The sequence below is a fragment of the Myotis yumanensis genome, unplaced genomic scaffold (assembly GCF_028538775.1).
Source record: "Myotis yumanensis isolate MYYU_CA2020_CCGP unplaced genomic scaffold, mMyoYum1.0.hap1 SCAF_15, whole genome shotgun sequence".
Lineage (NCBI taxonomy): Eukaryota > Metazoa > Chordata > Mammalia > Chiroptera > Vespertilionidae > Myotis > Myotis yumanensis.
Window position 1 is genome coordinate 2,978,032 of NW_027223766.1, and position 22,201 is coordinate 3,000,232.

At 51.2% G+C, this 22,201-nt stretch overlaps 2 protein-coding genes across 12 annotated transcripts in view; one reads left to right on the top strand and one right to left on the bottom strand.

Annotated features, from left to right (window-relative positions):
• Positions 1–11,455, top strand: part of RMDN1 (regulator of microtubule dynamics 1) — a 46,170-nt gene extending 34,715 nt beyond the window's left edge. For 2 of the 3 annotated variants that reach the window (XM_070392822.1, XM_070392824.1), the window contains exons 5-10: positions 3,586–3,675; positions 6,315–6,370; positions 6,932–7,019; positions 8,272–8,302; positions 10,767–10,900; positions 11,262–11,455. In XM_070392822.1, coding sequence (XP_070248923.1) covers positions 3,586–3,675; positions 6,315–6,370; positions 6,932–7,019; positions 8,272–8,302; positions 10,767–10,900; positions 11,262–11,312 — 450 coding nt within the window. In that variant the 3' untranslated portion in view covers positions 11,313–11,455. The remainder of the gene's footprint in view (positions 1–3,585; positions 3,676–6,314; positions 6,371–6,931; positions 7,020–8,271; positions 8,303–10,766; positions 10,901–11,261) is intronic. The other variant, XM_070392823.1, reaches the window with a different exon arrangement.
• Positions 11,456–14,052: 2,597 nt separating this feature from the next.
• Positions 14,053–22,201, bottom strand: part of WWP1 (WW domain containing E3 ubiquitin protein ligase 1) — a 79,079-nt gene continuing 70,930 nt past the window's right edge. For 8 of the 9 annotated variants that reach the window (XM_070392814.1, XM_070392818.1, XM_070392816.1 and 5 more), the window contains 5 exons: positions 20,109–20,229; positions 18,276–18,380; positions 16,335–16,431; positions 16,063–16,135; positions 14,053–15,404 (listed from right to left, as the gene is read on the bottom strand). In XM_070392814.1, the coding sequence (XP_070248915.1) occupies positions 15,305–15,404; positions 16,063–16,135; positions 16,335–16,431; positions 18,276–18,380; positions 20,109–20,229 (496 nt within the window). In that variant the 3' untranslated portion in view covers positions 14,053–15,304. The other variant, XM_070392821.1, reaches the window with a different exon arrangement.

The window sequence follows — 22,201 nt, forward strand, 5'->3', positions numbered from 1 at the left end:
CATGGTTGCTTTTTGTATGTTGATTGATAGTGCCAGGCCATGTCACATTAAACAACTTCCATACAATCATGGTGACTACTATTATAGTTAGATTTGGTATTTTAACAACAATCTTTAGATTATCCTATACATATTAGTGGAAGAGATTTCAAAATTTTAAAATTTCTCCTTTTTATTAAATTTATAATCATATTTTTAAGAGTATCCCCTTTGGGCTCATTTGCATATACAGAGTGATTATGGGAAGCCTCAGTAATTTAGAAAAGTTTACTAGGATTAAATTGTTTATAAAATACTGGCTTCTCATATAACTTAATTTATATGAGACATTGATTATATTTTAAAAGCTAATTTATTAAGTAATTTAAGTAGGTATTTTTATTAAAAAAGCAAAGCAAGTAAATTTAGTAAACTTACACATCTGATTCTCAAGGCACAAACACTGCCCCACCTCCAGCCTAATTTAAAATGCAGGCGACTAGGGGCTTTTGTTTGCTTTATTCTGTCTTAAAATCCTGCTGTTGGATTTTAAGAAATACTTAAGCTACTTTATTTTGTCCTCCTTAGAGGCCAAAACCTTCATAACATTTAAGATATATGTATATAAGTAAAATATATTTATTAATTTTTATTTGATAAAGCTTTCCATGTGATTTCAAGTATATTAGATTGGCTTAATTAAAAAATATTTCCTTTAAGAAGAGAGAACAAACTTTTTGAATCACCCCGGGCCCTTAGTTTTCCAAAAATCATCCCTCGGTTATAGCCTTGAAATTTAACTGGGAAGACCATCAAATATATATGTATATATGATTTAAAGATTATATATATTTTTTATAATTATTAAAAGGTATCAATTAAAATTTAACTGGTTTTTATATTAAAAACTAGAGGCCCGGTGCACAAAAATTTGTGCACTGGGGGGGGGGGTCCTTCAGCCCATCCTTTGCCCTCTCACAGTCTGGGACCCCTCAGGAGATAATGACCTGCTGGTTTAGGCCTGCTCCCGGGTGGCAGAGGGCAGGCCCAATCCCTAGGTGCAGCCCCTGGTTGGGCTCAGAGCAGGGCCGATTGGGGAGTTGGGGCGCTACCCCCTGTCATGCACAGAGCAGGGCGGATCGGGAGGTTGCGATGCCACCCCTAGTCAAGCTCAGGGTAGAGCCGATGGCGGGTGGGGCACTGCCCTCTGTCACACTCAAGGCAGGGTCGATAGGGAAGTTGCGGCGCCACCCCCTCTCACGCACAGAGCAGGGCCCATCAGGGGGGTTGGGGCTCTGTACCCTGTCACACACAGAGCAGGGCCAATCAGGGGGTTGAGGAGCTCCCCCCTGTCACACACACAGCAGGGCCGATCAGGGGGTTGAGGAGCTCCCCCCGTCACTCACAGAGTAGGGCCGATAGGGGAGTTGGGGCACCGCCCCCTGTCACACACAGAGCAGGGCTGATCAGGGGGTTGGCGCGCTGCTTCCTGTCATGCACAGAGCAGGGCCCATCAGGGGGGTTGGGGCTCTGTACCCTGTCACACACAGAGCAGGGCCGATCAGGGGTTGAGGAGCTCCCCCTGTCACTCACAGAGCAGGGCCCGTGCGGGGGGGCGGGGGGGGAGTGTTGGGGCACCGCCCTCTATCACCCACAGAGCAGGGCCGATCAGGGGCTTGGGGCACTGCACACTGTCACACACAGAGCCGCACGGTGATCAGGGGATTGGGGAGCTCCCCCCTATCAGGCACAGAGCAGGGCTGATCAGGGGGTTGGGGCGCCTTCCCCTGTCACGAACAGAGCAGGGCAGATGGGGAGGTTGTGGCCCTGCCCCCTGTCACACACAGAGCCACAGGGCTGATCAGGGGGTTTGGGCGCTGCCCCCTGTCACGCTGATCCCGGTGCCGGGAGGCATATTACCCTTTTACTATATAGAATAGAGGCCTGGTGCACGGCTGGTTTGCCCTGAAGGGTGTCCTGGATCAGGGTGGGGGTCCCCACTGGGGTGCCTGGCCAGTCTGGGTGAGGGGCTGAGGGCTGTTTTCCAACTGTTGAGTGACTGAAGCTCCCAACCACTCCTTTCTTTCTTTCTTTCTTTTTTTTTTTTTATTCTGGGCCAGCTTTAGCTCTGAGGCCTCGGCTGCTGAAAGCCGGTTTCTGGCCTTTGTTTTTCCTTCTGTATTCGATACAGTATTTTGGTCCGGCTGGCTGAAGCCCGGCTGACTGAAAGCTGGTTTCTGGGGTTTTGTTTAGCTTCTATATTTGCAACATAGTTGCTTAGAGTTGCAGTTGAGAGGCCGGCAAGTGAGGCGGGGAACGTTGGAGTCTGCCATCACTGGAGCAAGCAAGCCTCCCTGTTTGCTTCAGTGCATGGCTGCCGGCTGCCATCTTGGCTGACAGCCAATTTGCATAAGGATATGCTGATTAGCCAATGGGAAGGGTAGCAGTCGTACGCTAATTACCATGTTTCTCTTTTATTAGTGTAGATTTGGTTGAGATCACAGAATTAATCCTCTTTTTTAATTAGACCAATGTTGAAATTTTACCACAACTATATGATTTTTCCCAATTTAATTTAATTGAACTTTAAACTCTTAGCTGGCAAGTTAAATATTTAACATTTCTTTAAATTAAAAACACCTTATATATATATATATATATTTTTTTTTTTTTTTAAATATGTTTTATTGATTTTTTTACAGAGAGGAAAGGAGAGGGATAGTCAGAAACATCGATGAGAGAGAAACATTGATCAGCCGCCTCCTGCACACCCCCCACTGGTAATGTGCCCGCAACCAAGGCACATGCCCCTGACCGGAATCGAACCTGGGACCCTTCAGTCTGCAGGCCGACACTCTATCCACTGAGCCAAACTGGCCAGGGCAACACCTTATATTTTTAAGAATAAACTTTAAAAATACAGGACACAATCAATTAATATATTTAATTTTGTCTTCTAGATTTTCATGAGGCAAATTTAGATTAATATTTCAGTATTTTGTCATTTCAAAAATATCTAGGTATATTATTTTATTTTTTAATTCAGCAAGCTTCCAAAGTTTCAAATTGCCAGTGACTGGAAGCAGGACCATGCAGATGTGGGAGGAGGCAATGCCCAAAACAAAGGACGAGGAAGTAAGATGATAGTTGATCTCGGATTTTTCGAAATTCATACTCCGCCCTTCACCGTGAATCACTACAGTGTTGTGTTGACGACCATCCTAGAGACTCGCTGTTCTCTGCCTTGTACCTTCGTCTAGGACAGTGGTTGGCAAACTGCGGCTTGCGAGCCACATGCGGCTCTTTGGCCCCTTGAGTGTGGCCACGAAGTTTCAATCGCACTGTATGTGCATGCCCGCACGTGGTATTTTGTGGAAGAGCCACACTCGAGGGGCCGCAGTTTGCTGACCACTGGTCTAGGAGCACACAGGGCCAGCTTCTCCTTGAGCTCCCGAGGCCGTCCACTTCTCTGTCTGCCCTAGTGTATTGAGTACGGTGTTTATGCGCAGTAACTTTTGTTGAATGAGGAATAAATACTCAGTTTTACCTGTGTTGAATGGACCAGTATTAAGCGTTGTTATTCTTACATCTGTTTTCTGTTTTTAGTGGTGTGCCATCTGCATTAGTGATGTCGGAGATTACGAAGGCATCAAGGCTAAAATCGCAAACGCCTACGTTATCAAGGAGCATTTTGAGGTACCAGTGAACTGGGCAGGCGTGGGCTTTCTGGGTGGTTGGTTCACTGTTCCGGCAGCTGATCAGACTGCCTCAGACTTGCTGGCCTTGGAGAGGCGGTGGTCTCAGGTCTGTGGGCAGCACCCGTGCTCTGTTCTGGGGGTGCAGCTGAGCTCCCACGGGCTGTGCTCACCTACTCCATGCAGGGGTGGGTGCACAGGGAGTCTCTCGTCTCCATTGGTTTCTGCTCCTTTATTGCATGATTGCTGGCTTCCAAGAGTGGGCGGCCCAGGGAGAAAGTCCCGCGTGCAAACCTGCCTCACACCTGGTAATACCCCGTCAACCCACACGAATCATGTGGCCAAGCCAGAGTCTGTGGGGCTCACAGGCTAACAGCCCAGCATCGCAGCCCCTGCCTGGGGACAGCACTGTGCGCTGTGGCCTCTGGGTGTGCTCACATTTCCCTGAAGTTAGTGCTCGCATCACCATAAGTGCTTCCTCGGCTGCCACGGGCTCTCCACGAATCTGTTCCACCCAACACTGGCCCTGTTGCAGCATGTTTGTCTCTTGCGTGGTATTCTAGACCAGCCGTGGGCAAACTATGGCCCACGGGCCGGATCCGGCCCGTTTGAAATGAATAAAACTAAAAAAAAAAAAAGACCGTACCCTTTTATGTAATGATGTTTACTTTGAATTTATATTAGTTCACACAAACACTCCATCCATGCTTTTGTTCCGGCCCCTCCGGTCCAGTTTAAGAACCCATTGTGGCCCTCGAGTCAAAAAGTTTGCCCACCCCTGGTCTAGACCATCTCGGAGCTACAAAGGAGGCACAGGCAGGGAAAGCGCGGGCAGGGATAATGGTAGGTAGGCTGGGCAACAGATGTCTGAATTTTATGGTCATAGACTCAGCTTCTAGATTTTTTAATGACTAGTTGACCAGAACATTGGCTGGCAAGTCAGGAGACCTAGCTGCTTCTTCAGGCTCAGTAATACGTGTGCGCACACGTGTATATACACACGTGTCTATCCATTTCAATTTAATAGGTCTTTTTCACATTTTAAGTCTTAGAAATCAGACAGCATTGTGTAGTCAGTGGTATCTTACACTTCCTTTGTAGTCGTGGTGGTATGTAAGATAATGTGTGGTGTCTTAGATTCAGTGACTGTGGCATCTTGCCTAATGCCACATCTCAGTTACTCTGTGCCTTGGTGTGGAAATACATGACATTAACTGCCAACGTGAATAGTGAAAAATCGCAGAAAATATATTAATGTATATTAATCTAAACTTCGAACATGAAGGCTATAATATTTTAAAATTCAATGTTTTTTATAAGCTTTCAAATGTATATGTGTTCAGTGTGTTTTAAAATGACAGTGTTTACCATTTATACTATTGTTTCAGATCCCATATTTACCTGAGTCAGAGGAGTGCCTGTCTTTATTTAACTGGACTTAGATTAAACTGGAGGGTTTGCTGGGAGAAGCCCGTCCGCCACCTGTGAGAGGTTGAGCTCTAGTGCCCAGGAATCGGGAGGCCAGCTTCTCTCTAGACCTGCCCTGCCCTTGGCGGGGTGAGAAAACAGTGACTTACATGGTGTTTGCAGGGCGTGGTTTTCCAGCGGGACTCCAGCAGGGAAGGAGCTTAGAGTAGAGGTTGTAAATACTTCCAGTTGTGTTTTGCTATAACTCATGCAACTATGTTTATGGAAAAGCACATTTTCAATCCGCGCTGCATCCTACCCATACTATTGGGCCGGAGTTCTGCCAGCTCACACTTGTTAGCCTCGTTCTGTGACCTCTGCTGCCGCCACTGCCCGCGCTGTGAGAAATGATGCCAGGACCCAAGAAAAGGAAACAGTGGTGACGGGAGACACTGCTGTGCCAAGCACCTGCTGTGACTTGCTCATTTCATTGTCACCACAACTCTTTTGGGAGGTGTGTTACTGTCTCAGTTCTCTGAAAGAGCAAACCCAGGCAGAAATAGAGACACATCTCAAGGCCAAGAGGTGAGGAGGCATGAGCTGTGATTGCCACCCAGTCAGAGGTCTGGCTTCAGAGCCTGCGCTGGTAACAGTGCAGAGATTTGAAAATGTGTGTCGCACACACTCCTGACTGGAAGCGACAGTGTGGGTGCGCAGAAAAGCATACGCTAGGGCAGGGGTGGGCAAACTTTTTGACTCGAGGGCCACAATGGGTTCTTAAACTGGACCGGAGGGCCGGAACAAAAGCATGGATGGAGTGTTTGTGTGAACTAATAGAAATTCAAAGTAAACATCATTACATAAAAGGGTACGGTCTTTTTTTTTTTTTTTAGTTTTATTCATTTCAAACGGGCCGGATCCGGCCCTCGGGCCGTAGTTTGCCCACGGCTGCGCTAGGGAGTCCCAGTTTTTAAAAAGGGTCTCTTATTTTTAATGGCACTACATTAACCTCTGAAATTTCCTTAGCAGTTTTCAACAAAATAATGTATCAAAGGAGTAATTTCGTTGAAGTTATTGTCATTTGTACTTTACGTTAATTCACACAGGGCTGTCACGTGGTAAATAGAAACGAGGGACACTTTTCTGACATATTTTACCTTGTGCTTCCTCAGTAAACAAGTAAAATTCTTCTTGTTTATAAAACAAATGCTTGATTTTCTCATTTCTTGTTAGAAAGCAATTGAATTGAACCCTAAAGATGCGACTTCGATTCATCTAATGGGCATTTGGTAAGAAAATTTCTTTGAATAAATATTTCAGCGGTACGTAGTGTGATCTTATTTTGTAGTGTTTATAAAAGCAAGATGTCAGCTATTTTAAAATGCTGCTTGGCAGTCAGGAGTGCTGCTTAACCATGAAATCAACCAGCAGCTGTGCCTGTCGTTAGGGATACAGATGTGATTGTGATCTTGTCAGGCGTCGCCATTCAGATCCTTTAGCAACAGGTGCAGTGGTCCCCTCTCCTCGGCGGGCGCGCGCCCAGGGCCCCAGCGGCTGCCTGACGCCGCAGGTGGTGCCCAGCCCTGAGTATGCGCCCTTCTTTCCTGCACGCGGCCTCTCAGCACTGTTACCAGTAGTCACCACTGTTTACATGTGATCACAAGCCCCCCCCTCGATGGAGCAGTGTCAGTCCCTGCACAACTCGGGGTGGAAGTGAGCCTCTGATGTTATGTCCAGTACACGCTGCTTAAACAGGCAGCACCAGCGTCCTGTATGTCTGATAAGAAGCTTGATTGTCTTGAAGAGAAAGTCAGTCAGTTCGATGCATGAACGTTTCTTTACTCCCCCAGGTGCTACACGTTTGCGGAAATGCCTTGGTATCAGAGAAGAATTGCCAACATGCTGTTTGCAGCCCCTCCCAGCTCCACCTACGAGGAGGTGAGTGCTGAGCTCCCGGGGCAGCACTCGGCAGGGCTCCCTCGGGACTTGACCAGGCGGCCACTCGGCCTTCACTGTGTCCATGACTCTGGGTCGATTTCTCTAGTGGAGGCTTGTGACGCCCGCGGCAAACAGCTGCCTCCGTTTTCTGTTTGAAACTTGTGCCACGTGAATCCCAAGTAGGGCAGGAAGCACAGTGCCTGCTCCTAGCAAGCTGTTTGGACATATTCTCTGTACGTCATTTCCCTGCCATGCCAAAGAAAGCGCGACTTGGCATCGATAACTTTTTTAAAAAACATATTTTTTTATTGATTTCAGAGAGGAAGGGATAGGGAGAGAGAGAGAGAGAGAAATATCAGTGCTTGATCGGCTGCCTCCTGCCTGCTCCCAACTGGGGATCGAGCCCACAACCCGGGCATGTGCCCTGACCGGGAACCAAACCATGACCTCCTGGCTCATAGGTCGATGCTTAACCCACTGAGCCACACTACCTGGGTTCCATAACTTTTTTAAGTGCCGTTGAAAGAATGTTGAGGGGGATTTATGGGCAAACGTTTTGGGTTTGCTTGTCAAAAAATGTTCAGAGTGAGGAAACAGGCCATTGAAATGGCTTTCTGAATACTAGTGTCATAGTGAGGGCCTGCTTCTTTCTGGAAAGCTGTAGTGGAATCGATGTAAGGTGCATTGAGGTGTAAATTACACAGCTGGGAAATACCTATTGCTATTAAGAACAGTGCATTCTAAGAGAAAAGATAGCTCTGCTCTAACAAATCGGTTTTTAAGAAATCAGTTGGTAGGTAGTGTATTATAAAAACCGTTTAAGTGAGTCATAAAGAATTAACCCTTTTAGACTCACAGTAGCATTTTATGTAGGAATTTCAATAATAAAGAACTTTAAAAACTCCCTGGTAGAACCAGTGTGTCACTGAGGAAACACAGCTTTCCACTTTGTCTAGTTTTCGGGGTGTTCCCTGCTGGGACTGAAGAAGAGAGAGGAGAGCGAGCTGCCCGCGGCCGCCTTTCTCTGCGTGAGGCTGCGCCAGGACCTTGGGGCTCGAGGGCCCATGTGCTCTGTGCTCAGGGCCTTGAGTGCTATGTTACGCTTACTGTTGGTGATTGAGCCGTTATTTTAAGGGGTTTTCATCTACTTCCTCGCTTGTATGTAAAATAGGAATAGAGTTTGAGAAAATTTTTAAATATTGAATCTATTTTAATCCTTTTCATTATGTTTGCATTCTTTGTGTTTTTACAGGCCTTAGGCTACTTCCAAAAGGCAGAGCAAGGTAAAATATTTTTTATCTCAGATACTAATACAGTTAAAATTATGTGAATGCTTTATATATAACTAGAGGCCCGGTACATGAAGTCTGTGCACGGAGCGGGAGGTGTCTCTCAGCCCGGCCTGCATCCTCTTGCAGTCTGGGACCCCTCAGGGGATGTCCGCCCTCTGGCTTAGGCTCCCCACGAGGATTAGGCCTAAGCCAGCAGTTGGACATCCCTCTCGCAGTCCGGGAACCCTTGCTCCTTACCGCCTGCCTGCTCGCTGCTCCTTAGCACTGCTGCAGAGCTGGGAGAGGCTCCTGCCGCTGCCACCGCCGCCTCACTTGCCAGTTGTGAGCCCAGCTTCTGGCTGAGTGGCGCTCGCCCTGTGGAAGCACACTGACCATCAGGGGACAGCTCCTGAGGTGAACGTCTGCCCCCTGGTGGTCAGTGTGCATCATAGCAACCGGTCGTTCTGGTCATTCTGCTGTTATGGTCACTTAGGCTTTTATTATATAGTTAGGAATTTCAAAACAAAGATACTTTATCCTGACACACCTTTGTACTGGGCTTTATCAAACAGTCTTTAAAGGTTTTATTCACTTGAGTAAGGTGTAGGCCCCGCTGCCCTGGCGTGTGCTCAGCTGGTTGGAACATGCTCCATGCACCAAAAGGTGGCAGCTTGGATTCCGTCAGGGCTCACGCCCAGGTTGCTGGTTTAATTTCCTGATCGGGGCCTGTAAGGGAGGTAACCGATCGATATCCCCCTTCCCTCCCCTCCCCTTTCTCTAAAGTCAATAAGAAACACATCCTTGAGTGAGGATTTAAGAATGAAATAAGGAGTGGGCCTTGCCGCACTCTGGAGTGGCCCTGCTGCTGGTTCCGGGCTCCGGGCCGCACGCCTGGCTTGGCCGCCTGGTTCCCTGGAGTTTCATCCCGGCCGCTCGGCGTTTCGTGCCTCTCGCTCTGAGGAAATGGCAGCCTCCACACTCACTGCCCCACTGTCCTGTGTTTATCCTTTTTGTTAATGTATCATTTGTTGAAAGTATTACAGATGTCCCCCTTTCTGTGCCCCCATTGGCCCCCTCCACCCCACTCTCTTCCCCTCCCCAGGCCTTCTAAGTTAAAACCACAGAAGTCAGGGACACATAGCATGTTACCAAATACACCAAGAAAATGCAAGTGTATTTCTACAAAACTTACTCAGAAAATTAGGTTTGCGAGCCTGCTCGGAAGGACTTGTTCAAGGCTCTCAGGACAGCAAAGCATAAGAAGGTAGCTTTTCTGAACAATTGTCGGAATGTCTGTCACACAGCTACTCTGGCTCGCTTACGGCCTCTGTCCACCTCCTCATGGGGTTTTCCGTCTCTGAATGGGGCCTAGGAGTGAAGTTTCCTGAAGGGCGTTAGTGGGGAGGTTTGCCGGGACTGAGGAAACCGTGGGCTTACTCTCCTGGAGCTAAAATAATCCGAGGGAGTGGCCGTCTCCGCGTTTTTCCTTGAAGGCCCATGAGGCGCCTTTCCTCCTGGCCATGTCTGGGCTAGAAGTCTCCTCTCTCCTCGGACTTTAACTTCCCCGCCAGGGCCCTGCCGCAGCGGAGTGCTCGGTGCCTCTGAGGCTACCTGCAGGGAAGGTGGGGCTGGCTGGCCGGTTCTGGGCCGCTTTGCTGAGCGAGAGAGGAAGGAAGGAGTGTGGGTCACGGTCACGGGAGGAAGTGAGCACAGCCGTGGGCAGATGCCCCTAAGTCTGTGCGAAGGAAGCAGGACAACGGGGAAAGGAGCAGACGGAGGTCAGCCACCAGGGAGAAGTGGGATGTGAGCACCGAGGGCCCAGGTGAGAGGGGACCCGTAAGGAATCCCACTTTCATTGGTAGACGTGGTGCTGGGGGTTCCCTCAGCAGGACGGGTCTCCTTTTCCTGCGCAGCCCGGCTCTGCCGCAGCCCGTGCAGCCCCGCGAGGGAGCGGCTCTTCCTGGGTCTCCTCGCACTTTACAGCTCACACCTGTTGGCGCCTTCTTCCCTGCTCAGCACACTCATCGTGCTCCTTTTCTCTGGCCTTTTCAGAGCTTGTGTTTGATCTGTGCTTAAGGGTAGCCCCACCCAGCACAAGCTGGTCTGGCGTGTACTGTGTGTGTGTGTTGTCATGACTTCACGCGTGCTGAGTGCATGTTAGGTTCTAGCTTGTAAGGTGAGCAGGGGGCAGGTGCTGGGAGAAGGCCCTGTGCTGGGAGCCTGGACCAGCGCCTGCATAGAAAAGGCCGAGAGGGAGAGTGCGCAGCGGGAGCCGCACCCAGAGGTGCTCCGGATGAGCTGTGACATTGTCTGGAGGTAGGAACAGATGAATAGGAGGTTCCCAGTTGGATAGTCATTTATTCACCACACAGGTAACTGGAATTCAGACCCTCAACTGGAAGCCTGTCGGGGGCGGGTGGTAAAAATCAGAGCAATACGATTGTGCCTGAGATACATTTTTCTTTCTTGTGAACAGTGGATCCAAACTTCTACAGCAAAAACTTGCTTCTCTTAGGAAAGACATACTTGAAGCTACAGAACAAAAAGCTCGCTGCGTTCTGGCTGCTGAAGGCCAAGGACTATCCGGCCCGCACCGAGGAGGACAAGCAGGTGCGCCCGCAGCGGCGGGAGGCGGGAGGCGAGGCCCAGCCTCGCTGTGTGGTGCAGCGTGTTGGAAGCGGTGGTGCACGTTTCAGACGTGAAGCACTGATGTTTGTGCTAAGCTCTGCACAGCAAATGCTTAGTTACTGTCGGCACGTTATGAATTCCTTGCTGCAATCCTGAGTCACTCCTGTGTGACAAACGGGCGGGGGAGGGGGTGTTCTGTGGAAGTCTGAACGCCTCTCAGGCATTGCCCAGACATTCTGTCCCGACAACCTGCCGTCCTGGGTGTGGACACAGAAACTGCAGTCCACGGTGACCCTGAATTCCACAGCTGATCTCTGCTGTGCCGTCTGTCTTTTCGTTTTAGATACAGAGAGAAGCCGCACAGTTGCTCGCAGAGTTCAGTGGCAAGAACTGAGCGTTTCAGAGACGCAGCGCACGACACCTAGGGTGTTGCCCTCCCACCAGCTGTACGCGTGTGAACACGACTGGTCTCGGCTCTCAGTGCCAATGACGTGACCATGTGACAACTTAAATACACAGATTCTTCACAAATAACAAGGCAGAAGCAGTAACTGCTGTGAGGTGGTGGCGGTGTCCCGTGGTGGGGGGCCGGTTACTGTGCGTCTGGGGTACCAGCGTTCCAGGCATGGCATTTGAGAACCAATCACATGGGATGGAGGGGCATGTTTCCAGTTGGTGGCTCCAGCTGAGACCCTGCAGAGAAGGGGCAGTGGGGTGAGGAGGTTGCGAGTTGGGGTGCTGGGCATCAGTGATGTATCGGGAGGGAGCCCAGGTGGGTCTCTGTGCATGCTGGGACTTTGTCTCACAGGGGGTGGTCTGTGACAGGACAGAGCCCAGGTCTGTTCCCTGATGGGGTAAAAAGAACACAGCTCAAGGGAGGAATGGGACATGTTTAAAAAGAGGCAGACGATGCTGTGTCCTCGGGCTGGTGCTGTTTGTGAAAAGGAGCATCTTGAATGAGGGTCCATGGGTGACTCCCCGAGGGTTAGGGGTGGTGTCCCTGTGACTGGGGCACGCGGTGTCTCATGTGTGCTCTCAAACACGAAGGGAAACAGTGGACTGCGTCTCTCCGTGTGCGGTCACATGTAGATTCTGCCTGTGTGTGTGTGTTTGTGATCACATGTGGATTCTGTGTCTATGTGATCACATGTAGATTCTGCCTATGTGTGTGTGTGGTCACACGTAGATTCTGCCTCCGTGCGTGTGTGTGTGTGTGTGTGTGTGTGGTCATATATATCTCTCAACCTTGAATTAAGTGCACACGATGTAGTTCATCCCGAACACTGCATCATACAGACCCCTTCACAGTCCATTACCACAGCTAGAACCTTAACCCAGTCCCCCCTCATCTCATACCCAGACCTTTAAGTTTCCTCAAATGTCACAATGTCTTACACTTTTTAAAGCCAGGATGCAAATGTCACACCTTGCATTTGATTTCCCACCTACAGTTTGTGAAATCAGAAACACTCCCATCTTTTTTCTTAGCAGTGACTGTGTGAAGTGGCCAGGCCAGCAGTCTTAGATTGTCCCTTGTTCAATGGACCTTACGGAACCTGCTTTGAGAACCAGTGGTCCCGTGCCCTTCACGCCCGGTTGGTTGTGTATGTTGGATCTTCCCTGCCCAACATTGTTTACACTTCCATTGGAGTGGCTCTGAGGCTGCTTTCTGAAGACGAGCCCTTGTTGGGATTAGCAGGTGAGCCGTGGGAGGTGGGGCGTGGGCAGACTGCCCTCTGCCCAGTGGTCTCTGGGAAGCGAGGTATTGCTCAGTAATAAAGCCTTTTGCTGCGGAGAAGTCTGTCTGCTGATGTTCTGTAGAGGTTTCAACTATTGTTTTCTGTGTGCAAACTAGTGCAGAGGCTGTGCGTCTGCCTCGCGTGCCCAGTGTAACAGCGAGTCTGCCCGCAGCTGGGCACTGAGGGAGGCGGCCTGCCTGCACTCACAGAGCTCCCTGCTCCCTGGTGTGTCCCCGACTTGGGCTCTAGTTTTGTCATTTCAGGAGACTGGCTTTGTTCACTCAGAATTTCTTTGAGATTCGTCTAAACTCAGTGCTTCCTTTCCTTTCATTGACTGTATTTCACTGTCTGTTGTTCCCGTTCATTTAACCTAATCCCTTGAAGGCATCAGGCCATGGGGGTCTTTGGTGCTGTCACCTTAGGGACCCACATGGCTCTGGGGTAGAGCTCAGCTGTGCGGTTGCTGGGCCCAAGCCGGAGCCAGAGCTGTCTCCTCCCTCGGGACTAAGGGGGCTCCCTCCCCCAGGACGAGGCACTTCCTGGCTCGGTCCTGTGCACCTTCTGTCTCTTCCTTTTGACTCTGAGGATACTGATGCCCACCCTTCCCTCAGGTCAGACCTCTACCTGCTTCCGGACCCAGATGTCCCCCCTGGCAGCCCTGCCTCGGGCTCCTTCCTTCCCCTTGTGGGCGCAGGAGTGCCGGGGGCGGGTGGTTAGCGACCTCCCTGCAGACACATTCCCTTCTTTTGAGGCTGACAAGAATCTGAACTTGCAAAGGGCCTGCTGTTCTGTGAGAACCGGAACGTCTCAACTTCTTGTTGGCAGTTTCCCTCCTGTTGACGTGGGTGGAATTCTGTGGGAATCTTTCCGACTCCCTCTCCTCTCTGGAAAGCAAGTGTGTCATCACAGCAGGGGAAACAGGAAACCCCACCGTGGAGCCTAGGAGGGAGCTGGGCCCAGTGAGCACTGCAGCGCCAGTGTCTGTCAGCCTGTGCCCCTGGCTAACATCGGGCGAGGAGCATTGCCATGTAGGAGACGCCGCGTTTGGACAGTTTTTTGGTGGCATTTTTTGCTTTCGAGGGGTGCTCACTTTAGCCCTGTGTTGGCTGTGTGCCGGGGCATCACTGGACTTTGGTGAGAGCCATGGGTTCATGTGACAAATGTCCTTCGCTTGGTGGGAGCTGTCTGACAGGAGGGTGCAGCCTGTCCAGAGGAGCCTCGGGAGGGGGCTCTGCTGGGTCTGGACAGGCCACCTCCCCAGGGCCTCAGGGTTGGCTGTGAGTTGGGTGCAGTGAGAGCAGTGGGCACAGTGGGCAGCGTAAGGAGCGGCGCTTGGGACGGGCCCTCTGTCGTGTACACGGTCATGGTGAGGGCGGGGAAAGGAGTCTAAGCAGCCACATGGATCACTGCCTTTATTGCATCTTTACTGTGAGTTTTGAAAAAATGCAGAACACAATCTAATATATAGAAAAATAAAATTTTGGCAACACAAACTGTTTAGGGAAATTAAATTGTATACTAATATTTTTCATATGTACTCAGCAGTGAAATATATTAACATTCTAAGGTGTCACTTCCGTGGTTATAAAAAATTTTAAGTTAATTTACAGTGCATATTGAAATAATACAAATTTAAATTTTTGTATTAATAAGGAAGCCCCCGTTTGCTAAAGTAGCATTAATGTCATTCACATCAGATTTTAATTTGTTATACATGTTTGTAGTTCAGCAAATGCCCTTGATAATGAAAAATAATTAAAAAGTATTTAGTTAGGACAAAAATAATGATCTATATAGAAAGGGGGGAAGGACAAAAGACTTTTTTATCTGCTTATGTAATTCAGATACATAGAATTTTTCATGAATTTTCAAGGAATGGAGATATTAAGACACTAATAGGAAATCATTAGACTCATTAGTTTGAAGTCAGATGCTCACAAACTCTTCCATCCGTATGGTTTTAGGAACCAAAACTATGAACACAAATAGAAGTGGAAAAGTTCACATTACCTTTTATATGTCCCTCAGGATCAAATTGCATCAATTTATTATGAATTAAACTTAAAGCCCATCACATTTTTAAAAATAGTGCAGGCGTGCCAGCTTCTTTAGTCCCACAGATCCTAGCACCTGGAGGAGTACGCACACACCTCCAGGCCGTCGCTGGGTCTGGTCAGGGGACTCGGTTAAGTGTGGTGTCACTCACACTGCGTTGTGGCACGGTGAGCACTCTCCACTCGCATTTAATTGGAACAGACTGACAGGCTCCAGCACCGTCTTCAGAACAGCCAGCAGCACAGTTCACATCCTCAGATCTGGCCTCGGCCTCAGCACCTTCCTGAACCCCACACCATGCAGAGATGTCACGGGGGGCAGAGCTGAGGAGGAGCCTCCAGTCATGGGCAGGAGCTGGCGTGTCGCTGAGCAGCTCTATAAAACTAGAGCCGCTGCAGCCTGCTGACGTAGATACTCATTTCTAATAAAGTCTCTCACTTCCAAATTTAAGGGAGATCGTTTTCCTGGTCTGTCAGTTCAAGGGAACAATAAATAAAGTAGAAAAGGAAGAGTTCTTTTGCATATTCTGTGTGAGAACGGAACCATTTATATTTGCGGAGGTGCAGACGCAGAGCCTCCGGCCACAGCTCCTCTATTCTTGTCCAAACCCCTCAGTCTCTTCTATGGCAAAAAGCAGCTTTTCCTTCAGTTGCTCGTAACTCTTATACGGTGGCAGGTCCAAGCGATTGAAACTGGACAGACAGAATCAGATTATTCAGTCAAGTGAGCTGAGGGTCTAGCGCAGTGTCCTTGAAGCACATTAGAAAAGGACAGGGGTGGCCAAGTGTACAACACGGACCTCATGTATTAACACAGACACCGTTCTGACAGCGGTCTGTTCCCTTCCAGTCCACACAGGCTGGCCCTGCAGTGGCCCTGCCTGCGTTTCCGCCCCCTTCCCCCTCTGCCCTGCTCCGCTCCCAAGTCACCTCATGTTTGCAGTTGCTTACGTCAGGGTTTGCAAACCACCCTGTACAAAACATGTGCTTCCTGCGTCTCCACAGCCCACTGTCCATCAAACTCTGGCAAGGCCCTGCCGAGGGTCCTGCCCCGGCCGACTGTCGCTGCCTCCCTAGCACTGCTGCCTTGGCTGTTGTCTGTGCGCCTTTCCCAGGAGCGGACAGGAGCGGGAGGAGGAGCACATCAGCCTGTTTGTGCACCCGAGGGCTCAGGCAGGGCCATGCTTCCCAGGCGCTCAGCCAGGAGCCGCGCTGTGCTCTCTACAGGGCACTGCATCCTGGTCTGTTCTCAAAACTGAACTCCTACGCTAATGAGTCAGCAATGCTAATGGGTCTTACATGTAAAAAAGCAAAACACTGGCTTCCACCTTCCATTTAGGATTCAACTTACCACGTATGGCTTCTTGGTAACCAGGTGTCTTTCCCAACTTTTTCAATGCAAAACTTTTGTGGCCCATTACTTCCTAAACCAGAAAAATAAGACAAAATTTATCTGGTCCTTCAAACCTTTCGGTGTTGCAACTACTTACCTAACAGAACATGTCACGTGGTCACGCGGGTGATGGAGCAAGCATCACATCTGCACAAAGACCAGGATCTAGAGGCCTGCTCCCTCCGCCCGCCCGCGCACGCCCTGTGACAGCGACTGCAGGCGGCACTCACCCATGAGCTCGGCGAAGCCTCCCAGGGGCAGGCGGCAGGTCCCCGTGACGAACTGCAGCAGACGCATCCTCACCTCATTGTCCGTCTCCTTCACAAACTGACAGGTCACAGTTAATGTAAAGTAAGTTCCAGATTGTCTTCAGTAATGAACATAGCAGATACTTAAAATTATTCCCGAATTTCTTCCAGGAAATTAAGAATGAACTTCAAGCCCAGCCGGCACTTAGTGGTTGAGTGTGGACCTGTAACTAGGAGGTCATGGTTTGGTTCCTGGTCAGGGCACATCCCTGATTGCAGGCCCAGTGTGGGGTGTGCAGGAGGCAGCCGATCAGTGATTCTCTCATGGATGTTTCTATCTATCCCTCTCCCTCTCTGAAATCAATAAAAATATATTTCAAAGTATTTTTAAAAAATGAACTCCAAGAATAAGAAAATTTAACTCAAGTTGGTTCAAAAGATGTGATAAAAGTGGTTGCAGCATTTACCGCTTATTAGGGCTGGCGCTGTGCTAGCAACACTACGGAGACGTGGAAGCTTAGAAACGCCGTCACGGGACCCAGGTCTTTCCCTCTCCAAGGGGAGGTCCTGCCGCACGGCGCCATGTGCTTCTGGGGAGTGCAGCCCTCAATACTGGGAGGCGGGTCCTCCCGTTAGCATCCCCACTGCACTCGCCAGACAAGGCCCAGAGGCAAAATGATGTGTCCTCCAACGCCAGGAAGGGCAGGTGTAACCTCTGAACCATGGCCCTGCCGGTAATCCCCCTTTGTCCTTCAGACTTGGAAACCCAGAGTGATCTAGTTCACCAACCACAGAGCAGCAAGGTGTGGCCACCCCTCTGAGCTGGTCTCACCAGAGATGGGAGCAGACACGTGTCAGTCCGGCCACTGTGTGGCCGTGCACAGCTGTGTGGCTGACATACTCATCAGACAAGGAACCGCTGTGAGCAGCTCTGGTGTAAACCTCACACTGTCCGCAACACCAGCCCCATCCAGGAAACAGTCACGGGGCCTTAGGAAGCCTGGGCTGAGCTTCTCAGGCCTAGACACGACAGGCGCAAACCAACGGGCTGGAATGAGCCTGAGGGATGACAAAGGCCACCTGGCGCTCAGGGCAAGGGTCACAGGGGGCAAGGGCAGTTGTGCCCCTCAGCCTCAGCTGCCTGCTCCCATCCCCCGAGGCTCCTCTGCAGGAGGGTCCTTTGAGCCAAACACTACCACCCTCCCCCCAGGCTCTGCACACTGTCTCCAGTGTCCCCGTCCCCTGCACTGAGGAGCCGCTCCAGGCAGAGCGCTGAGAACGGGCAAGTTAGTTTATTTGCTCAGCCCCCTCCCCACACCCTCAGGGTCACCTCTGCCCGAGTGTGCCAACCACGCTGCAACAAATGCTCTGGGAGGTGCCATTGTGTACGTCAAAACGTATCTTTAAGATCAATTTCTACAAGTGTCCACGTCTGCCAAGTATTAAGCAGTAAACACGTGACCCAAGTCCTAGGACAGCCTTTCTCTGGTAACACAAGCACCGGGGACGGAGCAGGACACTAGCCCAGTCGGGCTCGGTGAAGTCTGTCCCGGTGCAGACGCTTTATATTTGGAAATACACACAAAACAAAAGTCTATTCAAGATCAGGACGTGGGACGTGGATGCCCGGAGCCGAGGGCAGAGGGGAGAGCCCCCCGCCACGTGGGTGCTCTAACGCTGAGCCCACGGTCACCTCGTGTCACCTAAGTGTCCCCAGACTGTCTCATAAACACCTCCTCCTGCGCTCACAGAACCTGGAGGAGACTTTGAAGTTGGTGGGCCTGTGACTCACTCACTCTCACCCAGGACACAGCCAGCCAGCTTGACCGCATGGTCACACTGGTCACGTCAGAAGCCAGCTGCAGTTAAACCAGTTTCACTGGAAAGCACCCCGAGTACCGTTTTAGAAAAATAAGCAGTCACCTGCCAAAACCAGACGATCTGCTTGCTGTTGCGGGTGTAGTGCCGGTACACGGTGTTCCTCTGCCAGTCGGACAGGTCCACCTCCTGCATGCCGCACAGCATCACCTGGGGGCGAGGCTCCGTCAGGCCGCAGGGACACGCCCGCAGCCTCGCGGCGTTTTACCCGGCGGGGTCTGCACTAGCTTAGCCATGCTTACTGAACCAGAGCAACTTCAAGAAAATGGCAGCTATGCTGCAAGGGCACCTCCACTACTGTGAACACCCTAAATGAGGGGCCCAAGTTATTGATGAGTTTCAAACAAATTTCTGCTTCCTTAAAATGTATGCTCTTGTTTCCTTAAAAAGACACTGTTATTCATTTATGCAGACAAGAGCCGGCAGACAGGAAGCAGAGGGTGCTAGGGCTGGGGAGTGTGAGAATGGAGGTGTTTAATGGGCGTCGGTTTTTCAGGATGGAAGTTCTGGCCATCTGCTGTGTCACACTGTGAGCATGTGAACACGGACCAGTGGCCGAGATGGCAAGTTTGAGTTATGTGCGGGCAGGCTTCTAACAAGTCTAAGTGCAGCTGAGGCCGCTAGGCACTCATGACTTTAAAATTGGATCCTTGGGCCCTCCCGCAGACCCTTCTTCCCCAGCTCGAGGCCCGTCAGTGGACGGGAAGGAGAGCCGAGGCTCTGTCTGTCAGCCACTTCTGGCGAGGGGGGCTGGAAGGGTCCGCGGGTCAGAAGGTGAGGGCTGGGTGCGAGTCTCAGCTGTGTCCCCAACCCTTGCTGGGTCTCGGACGAGACATCATCACTTCGTTCCTGTGCAAAGCACTGGCTGAGATGAACTCGACACGTCTCCGCTGGTTGAGATTCAATAGTTTTTTGGGGACAAGTGGGACTGTTCCCTCCTTGCTCTCGGTGCGGCCATTTAGGGAGGATCTAGAGGGGACCACGCTCGGAGATTGGCTTTGGGTAGGAGACCCGTGACTACAGGGATGAAATCAACCTCTTCAGGTACCAGGCTCCGAAATGTGGTTTGTCGTCCCTGACTGTATGCGGCAGTCCTAAGCAGGCTGTATTGCTTATTCTTTATGGCTGGGCTCATCTTGCTCAGAACTACTCTACACAGGGAGACAGTAAACAAACAGCTGGCCTCTGGGGTGTGCCATGCAGCGAAAGCAGAAGGGGTGCCTCTTTCAAACAGGATGTGTAAGGACCAGCTCACAAAAAGGGCCTTTGGGACAGTGACTGAAGGAGGCCTGAGTATCTGAGGGCAGCAGTCCAGCAACAAAGAGAACACACACAGGCCTCCGCCTCTTTAAGGAAGAGCAAAGAACCGTGGGAACATACTTAATTGGAAAAGTTACTCTGACAAAAGTCTGGTATGCAGCTGATAGAAAGAATGCCTACAGCCCTCGCCACTTGGGCTCAGTGGCTAAAGTGTTGGCCTGCGAACTGAAGGGTCTCGGGTTCGATTCCAGTCAAGGGCACATGCCTGGGTTGCAGGCTCCAGGCAGCCAATTAATGATTCTCTCTCATCATTGATGTTTCTAGGTATCTCTCCCTCTCCCTCTCTGAAATCAATAAAAATAAAATAAAATCCGATCACTCGCTGCTAAACCAGGCCTTCAGGAGGCCCCCCACGAGGCACGCGGCTGCACCGGGGAGGCCCCTTGTGCCTGGCTGCTGACTGCCCAGCCCTCTCGGCTTGGAGAGCGGGAGACCTTGGCAGGGCGCCGCCGGCAGGGGAGACGGGTCCGGCTGTGCCGCAGCATCTAGAACCTGTGGACGTGCTTCTGTGGAAGCCAAGACCCTTCCCGTTCCCAGGACACAATCCCGGAGCCTCACCTCCAGCTCCTTCTCATCAAAGTACTGCAGCCACTGCAGGGGCACCACCTCGTTGAAGCCGTCCAGGAAGGCCTGCGTCTGCTCCTGCACACCACGCGAGAAGCGCCACTCGGTCATCAGCCTGCGGAGAGGGGTCAGACGGGCCGCTGTGTGGGAGAGGCTTAGAACACCAGCACTTCTACACCCTCCACACACGTGTGTACGTGTGCAGTTTTTGAGTTAACACGTCCACTCCTTGAGGACATCAGGGCCAGCACATGTGCAGCTGTAAAGGGTGCTTTTCAGGAGGCATGAGCGTGGAGGGCGGGGGTGGGGTGGGGGGAATACCAGGTGTGGCCACCAGAGGGCCCTCCTCCTGGCTCAGCCCTCCACAGAGACAGCAAGGCAGTGCTGGGACAGACTTGTGTCCCTGTTAGAGCCCCACGCTGATTTCCTGGAGAGCCTGGAGGTTTCCTAACATCCAGAGGAGAAACCATGGAAGGAGGAACAGAGCACTGGAGGAGACAGGCGGCTGTGGAGGGCGGCAAGAGGAGGCACACTGGCCAGGGCGGGAAGCAGCCCCGTGGCCCTGCTTCTCACCTCCCCTGCTGCTGGAGGAGGGCTGACTCGTTTCCAAGGCAACCTTTCAGCTGCCTCCAAACTTCCCTTCCTCTGTGACTAGGCCCTCAACTCTGCCCAGCTGCACCCACGGGGCTCCGACTGCTCTTCTCGGAGTGGGAGTGACGATGCTCCAAGGCCCAGCACAGGGACAGCAGTCGCCTCAGGGGACGCCCGCTCAGAGGAAGGGAGGCTGTGAGTGACCTGGGACAGGCACTGGGATAGGAGGAGGGGGCACAGGACCCTAATGACCGCAGGGTAAGAAGAGAGCCCACGGCCTGTCTGTTCCAGTCCTGGACCAGGAACTCCCTGGGGAACGCTCCCCTGGGGGACAGAGCGGCAGGGCTGGGCTTGTGCCCATGCGCTGGTCTGCAGGGGCCCGAGCTAGACCTGATTGGAGTGACAGAGAGGAATGCAGCGTGGACAACTGTGATTTCCCTCACGATCAGAAAGCGACGCAGCCTGGCCAGGGGCTCAGTTAGTTGAGCATCGTCCCATGCACCACAGGCTGCGGGTTCGATCCTGGTCAGGGCACTTGTGCAGGTCATGGTTTTGATCCCATCGGGGCACATACGGGAGGCAGTCAGTCAATGTTTCTCTCTCCCTCCCCCTTTCTCTCTCAAATTAATAAAAACATTCCTCGGGTGAGGATTAAAAAAAAAAGTGAGTGAATCCAGCTCTCCTGAGGTGGAAAAAGCAAGCTACAGAGTAATGTATACTCTATGATCCCATTTTGGAAACAATTATAAAAAGCAAAAATGGCCTGGCAGGCATGGCTCAGTGGTCAACCTATGAACCAGGAGGTCAGGGTTTGATTCCCGGTCAGGGCACATGCCCGGGTTGTGGACTCCATCCTCAGTGGGGGTGTGCAGAAGGCAGCTGATCCATGATTCTCTCTCATCACTGAAGTGTCTATCTCTCCCTTTCTCTCTGAAATCAATACAAACAAAAATATATATAAGAAGAAAAAGCAAACATGAAAGATCTCAAAGGAGGAGCAAGGAGGACACCGAGAATCCAAGTCCGGAAGGAGGGCCCGGGCCAGGACTAGAAACAGGCCCAGGAGGCGGTGGGAGGGCAAGTGAGAAAAGCGCTGGTTGTGGGCCAGGAGCGGTGCAGGGGCCGGGCCATCGGCCTGTGAGCTGCTTTTGTACAGCGTGTGAGCTCAACAGTCTTTACATTTTTAATTTAAACAATGGTGAACACTTTGAAAAGAATAACAGTCCATGATTTGAAACCCGATGAAAGCCAGCTGCTGTGCGCTGTCCAGGCTGCCTGGGCTCCCGCAGGACCCTGTGGTGGGCGGGCTGTGTGGGCGCAGCCTGAAGAGTCAGGGGCCGGTTGTTCCCTGGAAAAGTCTGCGTTCACCTGGCTGCAAATGGAACCAGTTTCTGGGGTTCAGCGAGGACTCGCACAGAACAAGGTGGGGGGGGCGGGCGGGAGCTGACGCCTCGAGCAGCTGGAAGGAAGAAGCTGGGACAGAAGCTGGTGGGACG